Source organism: Homalodisca vitripennis, unplaced genomic scaffold (genome assembly GCF_021130785.1).
Source record: "Homalodisca vitripennis isolate AUS2020 unplaced genomic scaffold, UT_GWSS_2.1 ScUCBcl_3999;HRSCAF=9870, whole genome shotgun sequence".
NCBI classification, from domain to species: Eukaryota; Metazoa; Arthropoda; class Insecta; order Hemiptera; family Cicadellidae; genus Homalodisca; species Homalodisca vitripennis.
The window spans coordinates 3,457-14,901 of NW_025780119.1; the positions used below are offsets into that span (position 1 = coordinate 3,457).

An 11,445-nucleotide genomic window follows, 5' to 3' on the forward strand; every position below is an offset into this window, starting at 1 on the left:
CTTAGGTCCCGCATTCATGGAATTGATTTACCAAAAACTAAGGGCACCAGGATCGTTTTTTCTCCTTGATCATGGATGAGACAACGGATCAGGCATCGGTTAATCAATGTGCCCTCACAGTTATCTATATTGATGATGTAACTGGAACGCCAAAAACTAATTTATTTGACATGTTTGAAGTCAAATCTAGCACTGCTGATGAATTATTCACTGGTATGATGAACTCGCTGAAATCAAAAAATATACCCATTGAAAACTTAGTGGGATTTAGTTCTGACACATGTAATGTGATGGTGGGGCAGCATCATTCGGTTTTTTTTTTTCACTTTTGAAAATAGAAATCCCTCACATTGCATGTGTCAAGTGTTCTTGCCACATGATCCACCTGGCGGCAAGTAAAGCATGTATGAAGTTACCAAAGACAGTGGAGGATTTGCTCCGAAATCTTGGGGCTCACTTCAGCAGAAGTTTTGGGAGACAGTCTGCCTTTGTACAGTTCCAAGAGTTTTTTCAAGAGGAAATCCACAAAATACTATCACCAGCAGTAACAAGATGGCTGTCATTAAAATCTTGCGTTGACAGAGTGATTGAACAATTTCAACCGTTGAAGGCCTACCTGCTGACCGCTTCTGTCGAAGACCCGTCAAACACAGTGGATAGCATGTTAGCTGCTATGAACAACCAATTTATCTACTTATACTTGGAGTTTATGTCTTATGTTCTTGGTATGCTAACAGATTTTAATGTAATGTTCCAATCCGAAACACCACTTCTCCATAGATTGCGACCAGAGGTTCACAAGATGCTTCAAGATCTGTGTACAAACTACATGGACTTAAACTACATTAAAAATACACCCATCATGTCCATTGAGCATTCAAACCCCCGTCATTTCCTGCAATTAGAACAAAATATATTTAGGCATTCAGGCAACAGAAACATTTAATGAATTAAAGAAAAATGCAGAAAAGAAAGATATTGAAGTTTTCTTAAAAAGTATTTTAAGCTTCTATGTGGAATTGGTCACACAAATCAAATCTAGATTTGATTTTTCTGATGAAGTTTTTGATGTCCTCAGTGTCTTGGAGCCAAAAAGTGCCCAAACCTTCAAAGTAAGGTCTTTGGCTCATGTCATTAACAGATTTCCCGTTCTGAAGAAAGTTGTTGATGTCCAAAAACTCGACAATCAGTGGAAAAGTCATGCTTTGCTAGACTTCAAAGAGCATAAACTTGATGCAAATGAGTCTGCTATGCAATATTGGAAGGCTGTATTCAGTCTAAAGACAGTCGCTGGAGATGCTATGTTTACAGAAATACAAAAAGTGTTTAACTTACTTTTTATACTGCCATTTTCAAATTCATCTGTCGAACGAATATTCAGTGAACTGAAGCATTGCAAAACCAATGACAGAAACAAATTGAAAACAGAAACAGTCGTTTCATTGATGGGTACAAGGGAAGGAATCCGAAATAGCGGTGGATGTGTTAAATTTGAACCTACCAAGGAAATGCTCACAAGAAATATATGGCAATAAGAAATTAGGCCTTATTATTATTATTTGGCTTTTAAAAAAAACTAAAACTGTGTTAATATAGCCAAATATATTGTGATTCATATTTTGGTCATCAAGTGATATATTGTGAAATAAATTTTGTGTGTATATTATATATATATATATTTATATATAAATAAATATTTGAACCTGAGTTATAGAGTAGGCTAAACACATCATGGTAATGCTAGCCTTCTAAGGTTTTAATTTCAAGACTATGTGTGCCTAGCACTTTGCCTGACATTAAAAAATTGTGGTTAACACATTTAAAAACAGTGATCTAGTGTAATTTTTTCCATAAAGCTACAAGTTGAGTTAAAGGAAAAAAGTGGATTTTTTAGAACAACACATAACAGTTCATGTGATTTATCATACAAATTTATTAAACTGTACATCAGTAAACAACCTATTTTGGAGGTAGGATATCATGAAAGAGTGTTGTAAGTATTTTTGCTTAACCTTGCATGTTTGGTTTTTGGTAGGCCTTTCCTAAAATAATACTTTGTAGGCCTATAGTATGTTCAAACCTAAAGCCTGTGCTTAGCTGGTTGACAGTGAGATTTTAGAAGTCATTTACATATTATATTCCTTTACTCCTTCTTTGAATCACAGCAGGATTGCATGATTAATGTCTGCTTTATCAGTTTACAAGTTTCTATTTAAAAACTTTGGCATGGATCCAAGCTCATTGAAAGTTAAATTTGTTTTTCTGAAACTAACTTTTTCATGCAAATTGTCTCTGTAAAAAAGTAAAAAGTTAATTTTTTTACAATATAAGTTATGATATTATGCTCTAAAATCAACCATATTCAATGCAATAAAAAAATCCTGCTCGTTAAGCCATTTAAGAGTGTCTAACCTAGAAAACCTGGAAAAGTCAGGGAATTTTATATGTTTCAGTTTTGGTAGACACCCTGCATTTACAAATATAGACTGTCATACGATGTCGATAACACACTTTAGTAGCCTAAATATACTTTTAAAGCAAGGTGGTAATTTGGGCTCATAGGTGGTATTTTTTTCAGGTACTGGTGGGAATTTTCCAAAAGTGGATTGGCAACACTGGTCTCCGAGCACCTGGAGAGTCAGGACAGGCAATTTCACGTGACGTGTTTCTGTGAGTGGTGCAAGCCGAAAATGCAGCGTTCGTTAGAGAAGAGGTACACGGTTAGATTCAGTGTGAAACTCGGTAAAAATGCGACAGAGACATTTGATATAATCAAGCAGGCTTACCCAGATGTTGCTTTAGGAAGAAGTGGTGTGTTTCCGTGGCACCAGGCCTTTTTGGAGGGCTGGGAATAGGTCGCTGATGAAGACCGTGCTGGAAGACCTTCGACAAACACCGACAATGTGACTCGTGTGCGCAAAGTTTTGAACTCAGACCGTCGACTAAGTATTCGTTTAATTGCCCAGATGTTACATTTACCGAAATCTGTGGTTCATGAAATTGTGACGGAGCATTTGAACATGCGCAAAGTGTGTGCGAAGATGGCCCCAAAAGTGCTCACTGGCGACCATCAATTGCGGCTCACACAGCCATTCTTGTGAACAACTACCTGACCAAGGCCGACATTCCATCTCTTCCACAGCCGCCCTACAGCCCAGATGTGGCTCCCAGACTTTTTTTGTTTCCTCGCCTGAAAAGGCAAGCATTTTGAGACGACAGAGGGGTTCCAAGCAGCTTGCACCGCGGCTCTCAAGGCTATTCAGGAGAATGCCTTCCGTGACGCCTTCAATGCTTGGAAATCGCGCTGGCAGCGCTGCATCGACGCAGAAGCCTATTTTGAAAGTTTTTGAAGAATTGTAACGATTTGCTCAATAATGTTTTTTTAATCGACTCAGTTCTATTACTTTCCGGACAAACCCTGTATAATAGAAGAAGGACGAATTCAATACAAGTTAAAACTATGATATTTGATTCAAACCAACGATCTTGACGAGGAAGGTCTAGATATCGTAGAAAAACTGTAAGAATAAAAAACTGATGGAATTGGATTGTTCGCCAGATTCCCCGTCGACTACTTGGATTGTAGTTTGTCCCTGACATATTCATGTAACTGTTACACTGCTATTGATATTTATGATAATGTAATATACCGATATTGTTTATTGTGCACTAGGAACTCGGAAGATTTATGATACAAAATCTGTATGTTAATACAGGATACCAGAAGACAGATGCTCTAAAATCCAGCAGGGCCTAGAAACAGATGGGATCACTTGCAGCCACACGTCTCATTATAGAACATGCGAGAGACTCTCTTGATTGAATTTGTGTTGTGCTGTTTCTCTAGAAAAGGTGCTTAGTTGTTCTTTCTTCAATGATCAACTCTACATTGAACCGCAGTGGCCGAGTTAACTGCATGTATGACAGCTAGACACATACGCTAATAACATTGTCCTCCAGTATAGGAAATCTGCAGATTGATGCTAAACCCAGCTGCAAGACCCACACATTGATGTGATTAAACGAGGAAACCAGATGAATGATGCCAAAATAACTGTAGGGCCCGAAGTGATGAAATTCTAGATTAAGAGGAAACAAGAATAATGATGTTCAAAAATAAATACAGGACTTCGAATCTGATGAGATTGTATATTTATAGAAGAAATCATGATTGAGGTTAAAAACAGCAGAACCCAGAACTAATGGAATCATAGATAAACAGAAATTCTTGATTAATAATAATCTTTAAGATTGCATGTAGCGTCAATAATTAAAAACGTACATAGTTATAAAATCCAGGTTGTTTTTTATTAAGTTGTCTATCTTCATAAGTAAAATTCTTAGTGTTATTCCTTAATACTTCATATCTTTTGTTTCTTGAAAATCAGGGCTTGAGATACATAGTTTTTATCAGTTCCTAGAGCAAGTTGGTTTGTCTTCGAGCCTTTTAAGGCCAAATAATTGTATGTGAAATATTGATGAGCCGTATTGAGATGTAGGGAGTATATTTCCAGCTTTTCAACATCCTTTTGGGCTGAGAGAGTAGTACGGTATCGTCTGTGTACATGATGGAATTCGTTTAGTTTTCCAAGACTATTTCCAGGTCATTGGTGAATAAAATTTATAGCTCTGGTCATAAGACGGAGCCTTGAGGAACCCCTAGAGTCAAACGTAGTTTTTTCAGGCTGGGCAGTACAAGTGTATCCAATTCTTCTTTGTTTAATCTCTACAACTTGGTATCTATCATTTAGATTGCTCTCGAACCATTTTAAGGCTGACTGTTAGATGCCACGAGTTTGAAGTTTGGGTAGGATTGGGTTATGGTCAGTAGCGTAGCCAGAAATTTCGTTCGGGGGGGGGTCCGAAACCGGGGATCCGGGTGACGTTTTGTGTGTTATTTTCCAATGAGTTCACTGGTAAAAGGTAAAAATATGGAGCTTTAGTAACTACGCCTTATAGAAAGTGGAAAGATGTAATAGGCAAATTCAACACAGCAACTCTAGTACCACAAATTTTCTTGTATAGCTACAGAAACTTTACGAAGTTCGATTCTGGCCGAGTAGAAGGCACCAATGTCATGTTTTATTTTTTGAGCAAGATTATATTTTGTATTAATTTTACTTCTTCAAAATTTTATTGGAGTTGACGTGATGAAGTAAGCCCAAAATGGTTTTGGAAGAATCAATTTCTTCCGCAGGGCCCTCTGATTCGACTCCTAACAATAAATAATAGTTGTATGAAATTCTCGAACCCTGGAAATTTCTAACCCAGCTCGACTGGCTATCTGGCAAGTTGCGAATATTTTCGCTTGCCCGGAAAATAGAATCGCAAAGTGGCGCCCGAACAACTGGGACTGTAATATACGTTAATTTACGAACTTTACGATTTACTTTACACTTTTTTTTGTGAATATACTTTACAATTAACGACTAAACATTTTTAAAGTTTTACAATAACTTTTTGTTTCAGAAAATTTCATACATACAATAATGATGTACTTACTGAACCTCTTTCTCCGCCCTTATCAAATTTTATTCTTTATGTATGTTACGGAAATGATGGACAAGGGGACGCAAACGAACGAAAAAACAACTACAACTACCACGACTTCAACTCGGATTACGACACCGCAGGCTTCTTTTGGTACATTACCAAAAATTTGTCCTCCTACAGTCGCACCGATTACTACCACTACTACTGCTACTATTACCACCACCACTACTACTACTACTGCTACTACAATGGGCCTACCAATCCCTCCTACAACTATTCCCAATCCCCTAATTATGCTTCCTTCCCCTTCGGAGAACGATCCTCGTGTGGGCTGGATTTATAAATTACAAAAGAACGACCTACAGGAAAAGTTAAGAAAATTTAATCTGAATCCGGATGGTATAATGTGGCTGAACTACGAAAGCGACTTGTAACTTTTCTTAGGTCTGGAAAAACACCTCCTGAAGCTCTTCCACTAAGAACAGAATTATTGTCATACGAACGAAACCTCACGACCAATGTAGTTTCCTCAGCATTAGGACCGATTAGTGCCTCTCATGAGGATGGTCATATAGAACGAGGAAGTTAGCATTCGAGAAATGTTAAACCTCCCTCCTACAACTAGTTTTAGATTAGTACAGGAACGATTAGCCATTTTACTGCGCGAAAAATCTGTAAATGCCATTACCCCAACAGACACACAAGACATAACAACACCTCACCCGTTGAGAATGCCGACAGCAGGATCCCTCACAGGTGATGAGCCTTGTGACCCGAATTTTGGATTGTACAGTGGCGCTAACATGGCAAGCCGGCCTACATCTGAACTTAGACATCCGGATATCTCTAATATCTGCAATCAAGTTCGGAAATGGAATTTGAGATTCGACGGGGATGTAGACCCAGTTTCTTTCATTGAGCGTCTCAATGAACTTGCTGAATCTTATGAAATACCTCCCGATCGGCTACTAAAAGCATTACCGGAACTTTTTAAGGGAAACGCTCTTTTCTGATACCGAAATAATAAGTCATTTTGGACAAACTATGACGACTTTATAATCAGCTTCGAAGAGCAGTATCTTCCTCCAGATTACCGACGTAACTTGGACGAGGAAATAACTCGAAGAACTCAGGGCGAGAGTGAGCCAATGCGAAAATTTATTGTAGCCCTTACGACTCTACTTCGACGACGTGGTGGCTTCTCTGTAAACCAAACACTAAACCGATTATATTCAAACATGAGTCCTGAGTACAAATTAACGATCAGAAGGGAAAGTTTTCACTCGATTAGTGAACTAATTCATCTTGCCGAGGGATATGAGTTATTTGCGAGAGAAGAATAGTTACCGACCGCCTCCAAATCCGGATCAATCCATGGCACCTGAGACGGCATACGACTCAAAACGTAGAGTTTTTAAGTCATACCCAGTACAGATTATAGATAAGCCAGAACCGTATCACGATAAATCCAAATCTTTTACCGATAAACGAAGGTTCGAGCCCTCTACAATTGCCCCGACTAACACTACTCAGCCAAGGAATCTTAGTACTGATACAACGACTACCATTCCTAGTTGTTGGAATTGCGAAACCAAAGGGTATAAATATCACCAGTGTCGTCTCCCTAAAACTATTCGATGTTTTAACTGTAAAAAAGTAGGAATCCGAACCGTCCAGTGTCCTTGCAGACAGGGAAACATTTCCGGAGCCCGGAGCGTCAGAGGTGTCCCGGGACTCTGGGGCAACAAATCACCTCAATCGAATGGCCTAAGTGGCTCAACCAAATAAAATAATTTAACAAAAGCAGCTATGCAGAGGTTAAATCGAACGATCCTAGGCCATTTGTATCTATTAAGATTCAAGAAACTACTTTTTGTGCACTGCTTGACACGGGATCGATGGTGACTATTATAGGGGAAAGAGTAGCTCATCATCTATTACAGTTAGGCGTTAGGCCTAAGAACGTAAATGTTAATGTTAATATGGCCAATAGCTCAAATAGCCACATATCTCAGGCCTTCGAATGTAACTGCGAAATAGCCGATATTAGAACTAAGGTACGCGCCCTGTTTCTACCAGGCTTAACTACGCCGATGAGTTTGCGTATGGACGTTATAATGCACTTAAAACTGATCGATATCACCTCACATGAAAGTACTGCAGAAACAGTGACTAGATGCGATAATTCAAAGACTATTCATACTGATGCCGTTATGACACTAACAGAAGGAGAAAGTAAAAAACTGAAAGAATTCCTTGATTATCAGTTAAATTTGTTCGATGGTTTTATTGGTCGCACGACATTAGTGGAACATAAAATTCGCCTTAAAACTGATACACCCATTAAACAGAGGTATTGTTATCGCAACCCGGCAATGCAGGCGATCATTAACAAAGAAGTTGACAAGATCCTGGAGTCAGGCATCATTGAACCATCATCTAGTCCTTGGAGCTCTCCACTAGTGCTGGTAAAGAAATCGAATAGAAAAGTAAGGTGTTGCATCGACTTAAGGCGAGTTAATGCGGTCAGTGAGAAGGATGCATATCCCCTTCCCCTAATAAGTGCGATACTTGACAAACTGAGAAATGCTTGCTATATATCCACGATCGACTTAAAAGATGGCTATTGGCAGGTACCTCTCGAAGTTAACAGTAGACCAATTACGGCTTTCACTGTTCCCGTACACATAATATGTGCACATATTTTCAATATTTTATTACAAACTTGCAAGATAAAATAAATCAATGGAACTTATTTCTCTGTGTTCAGTATAATCTGTGACATAGCCTGATTTTTTTTCGGTGAGCTATTTTGATGTTTCTGGTCTTCACTCAAAATGGCCGACTACCACCTCAACTGAGAATCGTCCTTAACCTAACTAGGAGGTTAGTAATTCTATTTCTATCATTTAATTGCATTATTAGCAATAATTATGAGTATGCTTAGTTATCTGAAACCTTTGAACAATTGTTTGATAACGTTTAAAGAGGAATTATTTTGTTTCCTAGGTTACTGGAAACAAAACAAAAAAATTGTACACACTTGTGCACATTGGGTCTGTACAGCAATTGTTGGGTTATTTTATTTGTGCACAGCTGTACACATCGGGTCTGTATGAATAAAAAGTGTTTGTTCTATTGATGAAGCCTAAATTAACTTAACATTCTTTTCAACTTAACCTAGCCTAAACAAACCTTTAATAGAGTGCATTTTTGTTTACAGATGGAGCGTAAGAGCACACAAGGTTATTTTATCTCAGATGAGGAACTACTGGCTGCGTTAGAAGACAGCGAGTTCGAATTTGATGATCTCGACAATGATAAAAATTTTGTGCCGAATGATGAAAGTGATGACGATGAACAGCAGGACAAAGGTGAAACTACTGAAGCTGAGGGTGACCAAACCGAGAACCAGATAGGTAACATTAGGCCTACTACTACTGAAACAGGTACTTCGTTTGAAAGTGAAAACGAGGATCTAGGCCTAGATTTACACCTGAGTGCCGCTGGACCTTCAAGGCAACCAGCAAATGTTGGCCTTACTTTGAGGGGTAAGCAATGCAGAGGAAGAGGGACTGAACGAGGAAGAGGGACCGATCGAGGAAGAGGGACCGATCGAGGAAGAAGGGAAAGACGAGGGAGAGGGGGCAGATGTGGAAGGGGCCAACAACGAGGTAGAGGAGGAGGTGATGGAGATGGCTGTGGTAGACGACCAAAAGCAATTTGGGCAGGTGAAACTCTCGATACAGATTTTCCTCCGTTTCTGGCACCGGCTGACGAGCGTTGCAATAGGGATGGCTGGAATGCATTGCAACACTTCAATGAATACTTCGATGACAGTTAATGTTACCTATCTGGTTCTCGGTTTGGTCACCCTCAGCTTCAGTAGTTTCACCTTTGTCCTGCTGTTCATCGTCATCACTTTCATCATTCGGCACAAAATTTTTATCATTGTCGAGATCATCAAATTCGAACTCGCTGTCTTCTAACGCAGCCAGTAGTTCCTCATCTGAGATAAAATAACCTTGTGTGCTCTTACGCTCCATCTGTAAACAAAAATGCACTCTATTAAAGGTTTGTCTAGGCTAGGTTAAGTTGAAAAGAATGTTAAGTTAATTTAGGCTTCATCAATTGAACAAACACTTTTTATTCATACAGACCCAATGTGTACAGCTGTGCACAAATAAAATAACCCAACAATTGCTGTACAGACCCAATGTGCACAAGTGTGTACAATTTTTTTGTTTTGTTTCCAGTAACCTAGGAAACAAAATAATTCCTCTTTAAACGTTATCAAACAATTGTTCAAAGGTTTCAGATAACTAAGCATACTCATAATTATTGCTAATAATGCAATTAAATGATAGAAATAGAATTACTAACCTCCTAGTTAGGTTAAGGACGATTCTCAGTTGAGGTGGTAGTCGGCCATTTTGAGTGAAGACCAGAAACATCAAAATAGCTCACCGAAAAAAATCAGGCTATGTCACAGATTATACTGAACACAGAGAAATAAGTTCCATTGATTTATTTTATCTTGCAAGTTTGTAATAAAATATTGAAAATATGTGCACATATTATGTGTACGGGAACAGTGAAAGCCGTAATTGGTCTACTGTTAACTTCGAGAGGTACCTGCCAATAGCCATCTTTTAAGTCGATCGTGGATATATAGCAAGCATTTCTCAGTTTGTCAAGTATCGCACTTATTAGGGGAAGGGGGTATGCATCCTTCTCACTGACCGCATTAACTCGCCTTAAGTCGATGCAACACCTTACTTTTCTATTCGATTTCTTTACCAGCACTAGTGGAGAGCTCCAAGGACTAGATGATGGTTCAATGATGCCTGACTCCAGGATCTTGTCAACTTCTTTGTTAATGATCGCCTGCATTGCCGGGTTGCGATAACAATACCTCTGTTTAATGGGTGTATCAGTTTTAAGGCGAATTTTATGTTCCACTAATGTCGTGCGACCAATAAAACCATCGAACAAATTTAACTGATAATCAAGGAATTCTTTCAGTTTTTTACTTTCTCCATCTGTTAGTGTCATAACGGCATCAGTATGAATAGTCTTTGAATTATCGCATCTAGTCACTGTTTCTGCAGTACTTTCATGTGAGGTGATATCGATCAGTTTTAAAGGCATTATAACGTCCATACGCAAACTCATCGGCGTAGTTAAGCCTGGTAGAAACAGGGCGCGTACCTTAGTTCTAATATCGGCTATTTCGCAGTTACATTCGAAGGCCTGAGATATGTGGCTATTTGAGCTATTGGCCATATTAACATTAACATTTACGTTCTTAGGCCTAACGCCTAACTGTAATAGATGATGAGCTACTCTTTCCCCTATAATAGTCACCATCGATCCCGTGTCAAGCAGTGCACAAAAAGTAGTTTCTTGAATCTTAATAGATACAAATGGCCTAGGATCGTTCGATTTAACCTCTGCATAGCTGCTTTTGTTAAATTATTTTATTTGGTTGAGCCACTTAGGCCATTCGATTGAGGTGATTTGTTGCCCCAGAGTCCCGGGACACCTCTGACGCTCCGGGCTCCGGAAATGTTTCCCTGTCTGCAAGGACACTGGACGGTTCGGATTCCTACTTTTTTACAGTTAAAACATCGAATAGTTTTAGGGAGACGACACTGGTGATATTTATACCCTTTGGTTTCGCAATTCCAACAACTAGGAATGGTAGTCGTTGTATCAGTACTAAGATTCCTTGGCTGAGTAGTGTTAGTCGGGGCAATTGTAGAGGGCTCGAACCTTCGTTTATCGGTAAAAGATTTGGATTTATCGTGATACGGTTCTGGCTTATCTATAATCTGTACTGGGTATGACTTAAAAACTCTACGTTTTGAGTCGTATGCCGTCTCAGGTGCCATGGATTGATCCGGATTTGGAGGCGGTCGGTAACTATTCTTCTCTCGCAAATAACTCATA

General features: G+C 39.0%; 1 protein-coding gene and 1 long non-coding RNA gene across 2 annotated transcripts; both read left to right on the plus strand.

The window, feature by feature from the left end:
* Nucleotides 1-1,576: 1,576 nt before the first annotated feature.
* Nucleotides 1,577-2,619, plus strand: LOC124372774. The gene is made up of 2 exons (XR_006923365.1): nucleotides 1,577-1,993; nucleotides 2,579-2,619. It is a non-coding gene; the product is annotated as an uncharacterized LOC124372774 (long non-coding RNA).
* A 4,856-nt stretch (nucleotides 2,620-7,475) lies between these two features.
* LOC124372775 lies at nucleotides 7,476-9,482 on the plus strand. The gene is made up of 3 exons (XM_046831186.1): nucleotides 7,476-7,550; nucleotides 8,717-8,912; nucleotides 9,058-9,482. The coding sequence occupies exons 1-3, from the start codon at nucleotides 7,476-7,478 to the stop codon at nucleotides 9,480-9,482; spliced, it is 696 nt and encodes a 231-aa protein (XP_046687142.1).
* Nucleotides 9,483-11,445: the final 1,963 nt, after the last annotated feature.